Source organism: Schistocerca nitens, chromosome 1, assembly GCF_023898315.1.
Source record: "Schistocerca nitens isolate TAMUIC-IGC-003100 chromosome 1, iqSchNite1.1, whole genome shotgun sequence".
Taxonomy (NCBI): Eukaryota; Metazoa; Arthropoda; class Insecta; order Orthoptera; family Acrididae; genus Schistocerca; species Schistocerca nitens.
Genome location: NC_064614.1, coordinates 305,234,598 through 305,249,230, shown reverse-complemented (window position 1 = coordinate 305,249,230; position 14,633 = coordinate 305,234,598). Strand labels below are relative to the sequence as shown.

Sequence of the window (14,633 nt, the reverse complement as noted above, 5' to 3'; positions counted from 1 at the left end):
TTACACACATTTTTGGTCATGCATGTTGTAACCCATTCTATTGTCACAAGACTAAGGTAAAAAAATCTCTGAGAGTTATTTCCACAGAGGTGTGTAGGCAGATTTCTGGTCATGTTAATCTTACACCTGGCAAATCTCTGTGCTCAAAGTGTTATTGCGTGATTAACACCAGTATAAGAGGCAACCAACAGAATGAATGTTCAATAGATACAAGTGACAGCTTTCGGCCTGCTGAAGAATTTGTAACTGCAGTGAATATGGCCTGTAGTGCTCTCAGAACAGTAAAAAAATCTCACAAAGCAAAATGAAGTACCAGAAAATCTGCTCTGCTGTTCACAAGCACTTGGAAAAGAGTCTTGAAGTTACAATACCAAATGATGAGGATCACATCCTTTCAACTTCCACCCAGAAAGACTTTGCTGATCTTACTGAACAGCTAAAAGAAAAATGTAAATCAGCTACCTATGAAATAAAAAAAAATCAAGGTTATCAGTCTCCTTCCTTTGAAGTGGGCAATTGTATATTGTACTAGGGAATTTGGGGTGTCAGAATATTTGGTTTGGAAGGCCAGGCCACTGAAAGAAAAATAAGGAATCTTGCCTAATGTGATGTATCGTGGACATAAGTCTTGTGATAATGTATGACATGCTGTTTGCACATTTTATCAAGATGATGAGTACAGTCGTTTGTGTTCAGGGATGAAAGACTTTGTATCTGTTGATTGGTATGTGGTGTTAAAGAACACAAGCAGAAACAACTGTTTTAGTGAATTTGAAGGAGCCGTATGCTGCCTTCAAAGAGAAGTTTCCCACTTATAAAATTGGTTTCTCGAAATTTGCACAGTTGCATCCCAAATGGTGTGTACTTGTGGGTGCTCATGGAACCCATGCTGTGTGTGTTTGTATTCACCACATGAACATGAAGCTGATATTTGATGTCATCAAGCTTAGCAAGACAACTACAGACTTACTTGAGAAGATTGTCTGCTCTACAGAAAGTGAGGACTGTATGTTATACAAGTGTGCAAGTGCCCTGGAGTGCAATGTAATTCAGCTCTTCTTGCAGAATAAGAACCTCTGTGTTTGGCTAAAGAAGTCCAGTACATCAAAACAGATCGGTGTACATTGATATCAGTGGAGGAAACAGTTGATGATTTGATACACAATTTTTGCAACAAACTGGATCTGCTGAAAAGTCATCATTTTATAACAAAACAGCAATCATGTTATCTGGCTTCACTGAAAGAAACATTCTGCCAAGCAGAATGTATTGTGATTGGAGATTTTTCTGAGAATTACTCATTTATAGTAAAAGATGCAGCACAAGGATTTCACTGGCAGCAATCCCAGACCACTGTGCATCCTTTAGTTTATCTACTGAAATCAGGGTCAGCTTCATCTACTGTAAAGACAATGTGCATAATAAGTGACTATCTCATTCATTCAAAAGCAGTAGTATATTATTATCAGAAAACCATTATTCCTCATATAAAAGATGAAATGCCACAATTAGGAAAAATTCACTACTTTTCGAATGGAGCATCATCTCAATATAAAAACCGGAAAAATCTAAAAAATCTGACACTGCATTCTGAGGACTTCGAAATTGATGCTGAGTGAAATTTCTTTGTCACTAGCCATGGGAAGAGGATGGAGTGGGGTGGGGGGCGTCAAATGACTGGCTGCCAGGTGGAGTCTTCAAGAACTTCATGACCCAATCCTCACTGTGCAAGCAATTTTTGAATTTGCATCACAAGAAATAAACGCTATTCAGTTCTTCTGTGTGTCCTCACAAGACATTTGAAATAACAGTGCAATGCTACTGAATGAAAGATTTGATCAGTGCAGGACAATTCCAAACACAAAACAGTGCCACCACTTTATGCCTGCTCTGTGAGATATATGTGTAATATCACACAAATGCAGAGGCACAACAGTCTCCCATACAGTACCAAGCAGTATCATTGCAGGATATCAGGCCGTCTTCTTACATTATTTGTGTCTATGATTGTTGCCTTTGTTATGGGCTGTTCTGAAGAGATCCAATATGTTTTGGTGAAGTATCTACATCCACTTGGACCAGCTAAAGCTTACTTTTTAACCAACAAAGTCAGCTGAGTGAAACTCTGAGACATTTAAAAACCAAATATTGTGCCAAACCTATAATAGGCAGACAGTATGCACTTGACAGGGCAACTGAAATCGAAATACTCCAGCTGTTTAACAAATTTCAGCAGTCCAAGTGAGGAAAGGCACCGATCTTCAACGCATGTGCTTCCTATGTAACTTTCTATTTAGATAACGACTGATGCGTTCAGAGTGTGAAACATATTATTTCTCCTAATTCAGGCTGAATATGTTGCAGAATAATGGGTCCCTTGTGTCAAATTCTGTGGCATTTCCAATATTGTCCTTATCAACATGTACACACTGTTAAAGAGTACAATAAAAAAGTTATGCACTGAAGTAACACAAAAATATTTTGGGGTAATTAGACTTAGATACAAGCTACATAATGAAGCAAGTTGCAGCACACTGTGACCTTGAACCACATTGCATTTGGGGGGGGGGGGGATAAAAAGTATTGAACAGTACACTGGTGTGCACCACCATCCCGATATGCCTCTTTAGCTGCTTTGTGGGCTATGGTATTTCCCTGTATCCTGACGTGTCCATGTACCCAATAAAAGACTAGCTCCTTGCTTTGTGTTGGAGGAGCTGCTGTAATGTGTAATGGATGAGCTGAATCAACTGATCTACGAGGTGTGTTTGGTGGACCATTTATAGTGCACTAAGCACGTCAGGGCAGACGAGAAACCTTGTACTCTGATGCCTTCGAATCCACTCCAGGGACATTATTATGCCATATAACTCAAAATTTGTAAATTGTTCCAGAAGGCACTCTTGGAAACCCTATTAGGGAAAACAGCTGAACAACCAAGGGCTTTCCCTTGCTGGGATCCACTTGTATAAACAACAATAAAACTGTTGTACATATTTAAAACTGAAGAAAACAGAGCTGTAAAAACGTAATCTGAAGTACAAGGTTTCTTGTACTGTGCCAGGGTTAAAATCACTTTGAGCCTCTGAAGACGTTCAGGTGGCAATCTGTTTCTTCCCCGGCTGTGTATTCAGAGGTCTGATGTGCCCAAATCAGTGAGACAGTCGATAGCATATATGCTGAATGGCTTGGTCGCATGGGGGTGATTCCTGAACAGTCGCTCAAAACTTGGGTGGACTGCTGCTCTGAATGATAATGACTGGGGCAACACTGGTCACACTAAATGCCAATGACTTAGGCAACACAGAGATTTTCAGGGCCTGTCGAGTCAGAAGGGGGTGCTGCCGAATGGTTCATGGAGGGGAGATTCACCAGACTCTGAACTGGGCTGATCCAACAGCTCCAGTCAACATCTAACACCTAGAGACAGAAAATATGGGCTAATGCATAAACTACGCTGCCATGATCTAACCATGATTTGACAAATGCCCTACAAGTCTGCAGGAGGCAGGACATGTCAGCTCCTCATGTCTTTCCACAGAGGAATTTCAAAATATTTAATGATTTGAAGCCCTTTGTTAACAGATCTTCCAGGTGCGGGACCAGTTTAATTAAGAGTCAAATAGCAGGCCAAAAAGCACACAGTGTCATTAGAACCTAAAACCAATTTTATTGGCCCAAGCTTCTGGCATCTTCAGGGTCAGCTGAAGTTGCATCATCATTACCGTAAGATTGGATGACGAGTAGGAGATTGTGAAGTCATCCACAAACAACTTCTGACTGCAGAGGAGATGCCATTGATAGTGACTGTGAACAGTGTGACATTAAGTACACTGCCTTGGGAGACCCCATTCTCTTGAACAAAGTCGTCAGACAAGTTATCACCAATGTTATAGTGAAAGTGCTAGTGCTCAAGGAAGTACTGAAAAAGAAGCAGCAGATATCCACATAGTCCCCATTCATGAAGTTGGCAAAGGATGTTGTATCTCCAAGTGGTACCGTATGGTTTTCCCAAGATCAAAAACCACACCAACTAAATGGCTGTAACATAAGAAAGGTTCCTGTATTGTCATCTCTAGTAGAATTAAGTTATAAAGGTGAAATGGTAACAACTGAAACTCCACTGAGAACAGCGCAGGTGACCCCAAGATTTGGCAAGCCAGATAAGGCAGCACTTGGCATGCACTTGATAATCTTACCAATGTAGCTAGTAAGAGCTACACTTCAGTAACTATTAGGTCTGAACAATCCTTGCCTAGTTTCCATATGGGAATTAATATTGCCCCCTGCCAAGTGATGGGATACTGTCTGTCAAACAGGATCTGATTGAAACAAGATAGGAGCTTGTCTTTGTCTCCAGAGCACAGATGACAGAGCATGGTGTAATGAATCTGATCTGGTTCTGGAGCAATGCCCCTGGCTGCAGACAGAGCTGATTCCAATTTCCATGTGTAGTGTGGAAGTTTGCAGGCTACCTCATTACACAAGAAGAAGTGGAGTCTCATTTATCTCCATAGTGCTACACAATATCTGAAACTCAGGAGTTTGTCAGACGATGCAGTGACAATAGAAAGGTGTTCGGCTAAAACCTGAGCAACGTCTTTAGGCACATCCATAAGGACTATTTCTCAAAAAGGCCATAAGGGGGGATGTACTGCCCTTGCTTGATATCTATCTTACTGAGCTTGTGCTCGCACAGTCCTGAAGGAACAAACGCTTTCTGTAGTTGAATGGTGTTCGAACTGCTGCAAAGCTGTGCACTTGGCTCTGATTGCTGAGCAACATTCCTCATTCCACCAAGGGACCGGCCATCACCTGAGGTAGCTGCTATACTGGGGAATGGAATTGGTGACAGTTTGCTGGACCATGCAGGTGACATGGTGCATCTTCTCCTGGGTGCCAACTCCTCCCATTAGTTAATAGAATCATCACACAGAAAGTTATTTAAAATCAAAGCAAGTCTGAAGATGGGCTACTAACTTTATACCAACCAATTTTCCATTTGCAATCTCCTATCAACAACTGTCTGAGTCACAATGTGGATCCACACCCGAAGGTAGTCACTGTGATGCACATCTATGGCCATGTCCCTCTGAATTTAGTCTGCAATAGCTGGAGGATAAAAACTAAGGTCAATGGCTGAACATTACCCTTTAGCTGCAGAAGTTTATCATCTGAACAGAGTTGAAAAGACAGATACTCTCTAAATGGGTAAAGTGCTTGATAATTTGACCCTTGGAGCAAGAGCAAGCCGAGCCCCACAGCACACTGTGGACATTACTCACCCATGAGGAGGAATGCATGGGAGAGTGCCCAGAAGATATCTCTTCATGCATCAAATGAAGCCTGAGGTGGGGGAAAAAAACACCACTGTTATCTTAGTTGATGTGAGAACTTCCACTGCAACTGTTTGTCCAGCTTTGGTAAGAGTTGCAAGAGAGGAGTGGCATCTGTCTTTGAAGAAAACAGCCATCTTACTCTCTGCCTTGTCTCCTATAAGATCATCCTTCTTGTAGGACTGGTAGCCTGTTAACTCAGATATGTTGGAGACTTTAAAATGAGTTTCTTGTAAGCAGATGTAAAATGATCTCTCCTGGGACAGAAGTTGAAATCGTTGCAAATTTGACTGACATTCATTTCAGTTCCACTGCAATACAGAAAATCCTGTGGGAGCCATTGGTTAGCACAGTTTGTACCTTATCTTTCTCCCTTAGTGGTGGTGATTTACACAAGAGGTCGGGTTAACATCAACAGTGACCAGTTCTTTTGTTCCTCCATGTGGATATCAGTATCTTTGACCATAAAATCACAATCGGAAAGGAAGAGTGCTCACTGATGCAATGGTTTTGCTGGCACTTCCTTTGATTTTAAATGACTTTTGGTGTGACTTTTTCTTCACTTACAGGAGGAGTTGGTTGGATGGGTAGAGAGGGTGGCTTAGAGGGCCTCTGATAGTGCGCAGTAGTATGTGGCTGAGGTTCAAAGTACAAAGTTGATGGCTTCCAAATGGTTTCGGGGTCCTGGATTTGTGTGGGAACGTCACACTTGGTGACTGCATTCTTAAGGGCTGATGCAAAGGAAGAGACAGACACCAGAGGTTGCATAGTTTTGAAAGCACCAGAGGATACACGTCTTATGACTTTCAATTCCTGAATTTAGCTTTCCTTGTTATAAACCCCAAACTTCCCGCTCCATTCTGGGTGATCCCAGAGCAGTTTATAGATTTTGGAGGACCAGTACTCAACCTTGCGGGCTGAGCCTCCACAGTTTCCACATGTAGTCCTTCCACTGATGCCTTAGTTGGATGACCAAATATTTGACATCTGAAGCATCACAATGGGTTGGGAACAAATGGTTGAACCTTAGGATGGTAATAAGCCTGTCAGAAAATGTTCAGGTACACCCTTGTTTCTCCATTCCTCACGTAATTCATCATGGTCAATCTCCATTATACTGGAGCAGGTAATCATGCCTTTACAGAAGTTAAGTGTGTTATGCGTCTCAGCGATAACAGGATAATCACTCAAGGCCTTCCATCCCATAAGCCTAGATACTTGGTGTGAAACGGCAGTTTCAACTAGAAGTGTTCCATTACGGATCTGTTTAACACTTTACAAGGACCCATAAATACCCTCAATGCCTTGTGAATACAAAAAGAGGTTACCTTCTCCATGATTCCTTCTGCTCTCTTGATTACATTGACAGTGTTATGGTGGACTACTGCCCTGTTACTATTCTTCTGGGACTTCATCTCGGTAAGACTCATCAACCAAGCTCTCTGTCTGACGAGTGTAATTACTAACTGATGGTAATGTGCCCATCAGCAGTAAATGTGAAGTGAGGTCACTACACAGGGATCCCACAAGCTGCTAGCAAAACAAGTGCCAACCCAGCTACAGTGCTGCAGGCCTCAGCAAGCGGTATACAACTGGGAGACAAATAGTGCTGTATTTCAACAGCTGTTCACCCCCTCAGTATGTAGCACACCTTAAGATTGGGAGTTTTTTCCTCTTTCTTTCTTTCTTTTTTGTTTCTTCCAAATTTGGAGTAGGAATTAAAATCCATGGAAAAGAAATAAAAACTCTGAGATTTGCCAATGACACTGTAATTCTGTCAGAGACAGCAAAGAACCTGCAGTTGAACAGAATGGACAGTGTCTTCAGAGGAGGATTAAGATGAACATCAGCAAAAGCAAAACGATGATAATGGAATGTAGTCTAATTAAATCAGATGATACTGAGGGAATTAAGATTAGGAAATGAGACACTTAAAGTAGTAGATGAGTTTAGCTGTTTAGGTATTAAAATAACTGGAGATGGTCAAAGTAGAGAGGATATAAAATGTAGACTGGCAACAGCAAGAACAGGGTTTCTCAAAACGAGAAATTGATTAACATCAAGTATCGATTTAAATGTCGGGAATTCTTTTCTAAAAGTATTTGTATGGCATGTAGCCATGTACGGATGTGAAACATGGATGACAATTAGTTTAAACAAGAAGAGAATAGAAGCTTTTGAAATGTGGTACTACAGAAGAATGGTGAAGATTAGATGGGAAGATCATGAAACTAATGAGGAAGTACTGAACAGAATTGGGGAGAAGAGGAATTTGTGGCGCAACTTGAGTAGAAGATGGGATTGGTTGGTAAAACATGTTCTGAGGCATCACGGGATCATCAAATTAGTATTGGAGGGCAGCATGGAGGGTAAAAATCAGAGGGAGAACAAGAGATGAATACACTAAGCAGATTCAGAAGGATGTAGGGTGGAGTAATTACTTAGAGATGATGAAGATTGCGGAGGATAGAGTAGCATGGAGAGCTGCATCAAACCAGTCTCTGGACTGGAGACCACAAACACAACACACACCTTCCTCATGGTCCAGATGGTGATGCCAAACCCACCATTCTCTGAAACACAAAATTTTCTGTTGCCAGGTCTAATGATGGACCTTGAAGTATTTCCTGTAGAAGAGGTCTGGTGGCACTGGGCAATCCTCAGCTTGGGATACATGAGGACAGCATCCCCTTATCCAATCACTGCTGATGGAGCTCCCACGGAAAAAGAAATCCCCCTCTTCCTTAAGTTGTTGTACACTGTTCATACGACCCCTGCTCTGAGGCCTATCCAGCTCTGTGGTCATACCAGTAACGACGCTAGCTCCAGCATGTACCACAGCATCATCGAGGCGTGCAAACACTCCTGCCTGGTGCTGAAGGTGCCTGAAATAAGGTGGTGTCCCTCAGGAGTGTTTGGATAGAGAGTCATCAACAGATGTAGACGTACCTTTAGTTATGCCTCAGGGGACTACAGGAACATTGGTGTTCATGCTGTCCGTTAACGACTTTTCAGACAATATTATTAATAGGCTAATCTAAAACTTTTTGCAGATGATTTTGAATTGGGTATGACAGGAGTTCAAAGTTGTGAAAAGATTGTAAACTTGCTTTAAATGTAAAACTGTGCACACCTCTCTCTCTCTCTCTCTCTCTCTCTCTCTCTCATACACACACACACACACACACACAAAATAACAACACATGTAATATCTGATGAATACTGTATCAGTCTCAGCTGCACTCAGCCAACTCATTCAAATACCTAGGTGTAACAATCTGTAAGGATGTTAAATGGAATGATCACATGGCTGAGTTGTAGTTAAAGCAGGTGGAGGACTTTGGTACATTGGTGGAATACTCATGCGACCCATCCAGAAAGTTGTTCAAGTGTGTGGGGCCAGTATTAAATAGGACTAAACAGGGGATATTGGACATATATTAGAAAGGTAGCACGAATTGTCATAGGTTTGATTAACCCATGGGTGAGTGTCGCAGAGATGATGCAGAAACTGAGCTGGCAGATGCTTGTAAGTAGACACAAACTCACTCAACAAAGCCTTTTACAGGTACGAATAACTAACCTTAAATCATGAATATAATATTCATTAAATTTTTAAATATTAAACAAATTACAATGTACACAGAGGTGTTTAAACAACTATTCTACCCATTTGTGAACAGAATCGGAAGAAACCTTAGTAAACAGTACAACAGGAAGTATCTTCTGCTGTGCACTTCAAGACTTTTCAGAGGATGTCTGGTGATGTAGATGTAAATAAGTGGAACATCTTTTGAAGTCAGCAGCAGTAGTTATGTGAAATAATAATTATTTTCATCTATGTCTGTATTACCTTCTATAGTACTGGATGGAACTGGGGACATAGAAACGACGGACAGCCTACCGGACTGCCGAAGCCCTTCAGTGGTTCACGACCCACAACAGGCTACAACAGTCCACTCACCCCACCGCCGCCCCACACCGAACCCAGGGTTATTGTGTGGTTTCACCCCCAGAGACCCCTCACACCAGACAAAAGTAACCCCAATGTTTGCGTGGTAGTGTAATTACGGTGTACACGTACGTGGAGAAAGCGTTTGCGCAGCAATCGCCGACAGAGAGTAACTGAGGTGGAATAAGGGGAACCAGCCTGCATTCACCGAGGCAGATAGAAATCCGCCTTAAAAACCATCCACACACTGGTCAGCACACTGGATCTCAACACTAATCCACCGGGCGGATTCGTGCCGGGGACCGGCATGCCTTCCCGCCCGGAAAGCAGTGTCTTAGACCGCATGGCTAACTGGGCGGGCTTGTATTAACTTAATTTACCAAGATGGTGAATTTATTTAATTTCTACACCGCCCTGCCCTTCAATAAAGTTTAATATTCTAAATTTCTGTCTTCCTGCTTTTTTCTTTCATATCTATTTTTGTTGCTATGTTCACCTGGAAATCAAAACTGATTTATGATCTGTACATTTTTTTTATTATTTAATAAAATGTAGCCAATTTCATTTTGCATTTACTTTTTCTTTCTCAAATTCTTTTTCTATTTGTGTTCTTCTGGAACATGTATTAAGGGCACATATGTCACTCTTCTCAGCTCACTCTAATAGTATATGATGCCTGTCATTTCTCATATAACTAAATTTCCAACTACTGAATATGTCATAAGTTTTTGTCTTACTTTCAGATGCAAATCTCCCACTACCATCATCTTGTAGTGGGATTTACTACCCTTTTCCATTTATTATATCCTGTAACTCTTCATAGAGGCTTCTAGCTCATCATCATAATGTGAGCACCCTGATGCAAAGGCTTGATGACTTTCACACAAGATATAAGCATTTTTTTTTATTTTTATTTATTTTTTATTCAGAATTTCTCTTGTTTTTTAGATTCCTTCAATACCATTTATATTGTTCCTAGGTTCCTTCTTCATACTAAAGTCTACACCTCAATTTTATTCCAGTTCTGTTCCACTGTAGTAAAGCACATGGCCTGATTTAAATTGTATTTGGTCTTTACTTTTTTGCCACACATGTGGCAAATAAATCATATTTGATCTTACTTAAATTCCCTTCCAACTCCACAGACACTTTAAGATCCTAAGGTTACGTATTGTCCATAAACAAAAAGTTGAATCACTACAGTCCATGTTACTGTCTACTTAAGCAAACTCCCTGTAGGAAGGTGTGGGTGTAAAAGTGGCTGGACATGCCCCATGGCCTGTACCCATGCTCTCAGTCCCTCAGTTCACCACTCCTAATACTCTCTCTTCTGGGGCATAATATGTCATACTAGCTCACACAAGGCAATAGGATCTCCAACAACCTTACCCTTTGTACACTGACTTGCCAGGCCCTGAAGAGTATGGTGACACATATGACCTGTAATAAGGCTTCACGGAGGTTTGCTCTCAGCAATGTCAGGCCAGATCTCAGTGGTTCCGAATCTTTGAGTTTGGGATTAAGATAATCCTGCAGACTGACCACATGCCAGCTGAGCACTCTAGTCACCAGTCAACAACTGCTGTCAGGCAGGCAGTGTGTGTGTCATTCATAACACTTTTGTTTGTGAGGATTGCAGACTTTGATTCGTCTTGCTGTCTACAGAGCATGTGGTTAGTAGCCCATCCATATTTGTTCCCAATAAAATGACTACTAATATTGCTGCCTTATGTATTGTATACTGGTATCTATTCATCTTGTTTCTCTTAATCCTTATTAAGAAGCAATTAATGGCTCTCCCCAGTTTTCAGTAGAATCATCTTTTGCAACCCACTCTGAATACTGTGTAATATGAAGACATTTTTCCGCCCCTCTATCTATAAGAAATTTAACATTTGAGACATTAACAACCTCACGTAGAAGAGTTGTAGCTTTTCCCAAACATAAGTGCGTGTATTCTTGGCTTATGCCACTCTGAAGATAGTATTCAGCTTTTGCCCCCACCTTTTAAAAATTATGTTAGATGGTTAGGAAATGGCCGTGTGTGTGTGTGTGTGTGTGTGTGTGTGTGTGTGTGTGTGTGTGTGTGTCCTCCCGAAATTCTATGAAATTTCTTGTTATCGCTTGAATATTTTACTCATAGATTCTTGTGGTAAGTTGAATTAAATCAGTCTTCAAACTGAAGACCACAACAACAGCAACACTTGTACTTGACATAAATGGCACTTAACATCAAAGCACAATGACTATTAATGGAGTGGGTGGATGTTATAACACCACTAAAAACAACAACTGGTGGAAGAGGATACCAACTAATGATTAAAACAGTGTCACACATAACAGCACTTCCACTCAAATAATCAACCAATCTTTTGAACAGTCTGTCAGAGTTAGGCCTTAATTGAAAACTGGATCAAGGGAGACATGGGGAACTATTGCCCTATTACTTTTCTTCCAACTGTGTCTAAAGTTTTAGAGAAAGTAGCTGCAATCCAATTCTTTCTTGCAAAAAAATGTTATTCCAGGTAGGCCTAACTAATCTGGGTTTAAAAAAGGAAACATCAAAACCTTCCTCCTATTTATCGGGACAGCACCATCAATACAACTATCTCAACTTAGTAAAAAACGGGGTGGGGGAGCTATCAGCAATAAAAATGGCTTTAACATCTGATAACTTTACTAAGCATGTCTTGTTGGGAGTAGTACGCCTTTGCCTTTATCTGCCTTTTAACTGACTTATCCTGCCATCTATGAGGGGACATATAGTTTAACATGGACTACAAACTATGGTGCAGTTAACTTTCTCACATCAACAGACGTTGACAGAGGAGAAAGACCTGATAACTGACGGATAAAAATCATAGAATTGACCACAAATTGAACTCAATATCTTTGAATCCCTAGTCTGGCACTTTACCACTGAGAGACAGTTACTCATTAATACCTAAGCTAAAATCACGATGCAAAAACATATGAACTTATCTTCTCATATTAGGAGAAAAATGGGGCTTCAAAGTATGAGAATTATACAGAAAGGCTTGCAATTGAATCATGCATTGTTAGTGCTCCAACCCAAGACTTCCAATTCACAGTAAATTACAAGGAATTAAATATAAATGCACTCACCTTAAGCTGGTTATCCTACATATTGAAGTTATTGCATCTTGCAGTCTTTGAACATTGTACAGTATAAGTGTTGACAAGTTTTTCAAGTCACATAGATATGACAGATCTCCTAAGTCAAAACAATTGGACAAATCAAGATATACAAGGTTCTGTAGAGAATGCAGTAACAACGGAAAGTATAATTTCTCTCCAGGAACATAAAGGTTCTTTACAGTCAGTTTTCGAAGATTAGGTGTGCGTAATATGTAGCCTCTTTCTTGGTATGCACTTCTTTTGTTTGCTTCAGGCAACTTCTGGGAATCTTCAGAATACAATGTATCAGGCAAAATGTGAACCTGGGATCCAACACTTAGAGATAACAAACTATTACCAAAGTCATTTATATGGGCTAATGACCCTTCTGTGATATTAATGCAATTGTATAGATCTAATTCAATCAATCTATGACTCAATAAGGCGCAAAGTCCATCATCTGTGATTGCTGAATTCCTTAACCTCACTCGTTTTAATCTGGTTGTGTGAGGGTTTTGGAATATATTGACAAATTTATCATCTACTATATTTCCACTTTGCTGGTAAAAGTGAATAATATTTTCACAGATTTCACTGGGAAGAGCTAGGTCGTCTCTAAGTCTATAATCTTTTGTGAATGGGTCTACTGTACATATAGTATCTGGTCGTTTCACAACAAATTTAAAACACAGTTCTAGTAACGTTTCTGGCTCACTGTCTTTACAAGGTGCGAGAAACGACAGCATCGTCATGAGGAGTACTTGCTTCTACTTGTTTATTAACCTGCAAATAAAAACAAACATTTAGTTACAAAAACAGCATTTTTCATCACTGTCAAAACAATATATGTACCGTATAATACACTTCATATAAAAAGATCCACTACTTTTGATAGCTCTGAGTATTCATCATTTCATAAAACTTCTTTCACAAGATGATCACAACACAATAATGTCAATCATGTTTTGATCCGTCCAGAACTGTCGCTTTCAAAACGTTTACGATAACGTCAAAAATGACAAGAAATGTCTTTTGTTTGATGTGCGCTTACGAGAAAAAATAGTGTAATTGTTCTCATGAAAAATATAGATAGTACGGAAAAAACATTGTATGGGTAATATAAATATACTCTCGAAATTATACAGGCTGTGTACCTAGACTCGTCGCGTAACGCAGATGTTCTTTAACTTGGCATTCATGACAATACGCATATCGGGTGTCAAGTGTTTCCAAAACTCAGTTGGCTGCATAATTATGGCTGCTTACAGAGCGAGGTATACAACTGTCATGCAGATACTGTCCTTACTTGTCGTTCACACAGAAAATGATCTTATCGACCAATACCCTTTTTTTCAGAATAAAAGAATTCGATGACCTATTAAATTCGGAAGAAATAGATCTGAAAACATTAAGGAAGCTCTGCTTTAATGGTAAGAGTATACTGTGCGGTGGATAATAAGTATGTAAACATTGCATTTGAGAATGAGAAGGAAAAGCTAAAAGAAATGTTGCAGGTTACTTCGCCAAGGGAACCTGTGGCAATGTGTTCGTATCATGTTAAGTACATTCTGTCTGTGATACGCCCCCATCATCTTTACTGTATGTTTATAATAAATTACAAAACTAACAGGCACCACACGTTTTTGCAGTTGCCGTCAGTACATTTTTTTCTTCAACATTTCTGCACATGTGTGTTATATTTTTTCAATATTTCATCGCTCTGGTAATTTACTTTTTTTTAATTTTCTGATTCTGCTTTACGATGAGCTTGCACCATTGATAGAAGATGCTCACCATTCTCTTAACGACGGTATAAACTGTTTGTTAATCTGGGTAGCACCAAACTGATACTAAAAATTCCTGTGTTCTCATTTCGCTTCTGTGTGGCCCATACAAAATGTTTAGCTCTTGCTTTTATCTGGATCTATCTATGTAGGCCACATCACGAATTATGAAATTTTGTTACATGATTGTTGGTGTATAGAGTAATTATCTGTTGAGTAGTGTATTTCCACTAAATTGTGACAACCTCCCCATTCCTCCCATTAGTGATTTTGGCCTTTCCAGATTCGGCAGGTTCGTTGTGCATAATAATGCACTATAATAGGAAATCTTCACAGTCGATTACTGTGGTATTTTCATTTTTCATGAACATTTCTGTTGTTTATTACATTTTAGTGCAGGTGTGAAGTGGAGTGGAGTATAAT

The 14,633-nt window shown here is 40.1% G+C and overlaps 2 protein-coding genes across 5 annotated transcripts in view; one reads left to right on the top strand and one right to left on the bottom strand.

Annotated features, from left to right (window-relative positions):
- Window positions 1-13,624, bottom strand: part of LOC126248413 (protein zer-1 homolog) — a 171,780-nt gene extending 158,156 nt beyond the window's left edge. Inside the window, exons 1-2 of one of the 2 annotated variants that reach the window (XM_049949387.1) lie at window positions 13,581-13,624; window positions 12,415-13,209 (exon numbers count right to left, since the gene is read on the bottom strand). In XM_049949387.1, the coding sequence (XP_049805344.1) occupies window positions 12,415-13,178 (764 nt within the window). In that variant the 5' untranslated portion in view covers window positions 13,179-13,209; window positions 13,581-13,624. Of the gene's footprint in view, window positions 1-12,414; window positions 13,210-13,312; window positions 13,560-13,580 lie in introns of those variants that run through there. The other variant, XM_049949379.1, reaches the window with a different exon arrangement.
- A 14-nt stretch (window positions 13,625-13,638) lies between these two features.
- LOC126248427 (TBC1 domain family member 13) overlaps window positions 13,639-14,633 on the top strand; it is a 249,466-nt gene continuing 248,471 nt past the window's right edge. For 2 of the 3 annotated variants that reach the window (XR_007545487.1, XM_049949398.1), the window contains exon 1: window positions 13,751-13,856. Coding sequence is in view for 2 of the 3 variants with exons in the window: in XM_049949398.1 (XP_049805355.1) it covers window positions 13,751-13,856 (106 nt within the window). In the remaining variant the exon portion in view is untranslated. Of the gene's footprint in view, window positions 13,701-13,750; window positions 13,857-14,633 lie in introns of those variants that run through there. The other variant, XM_049949412.1, reaches the window with a different exon arrangement.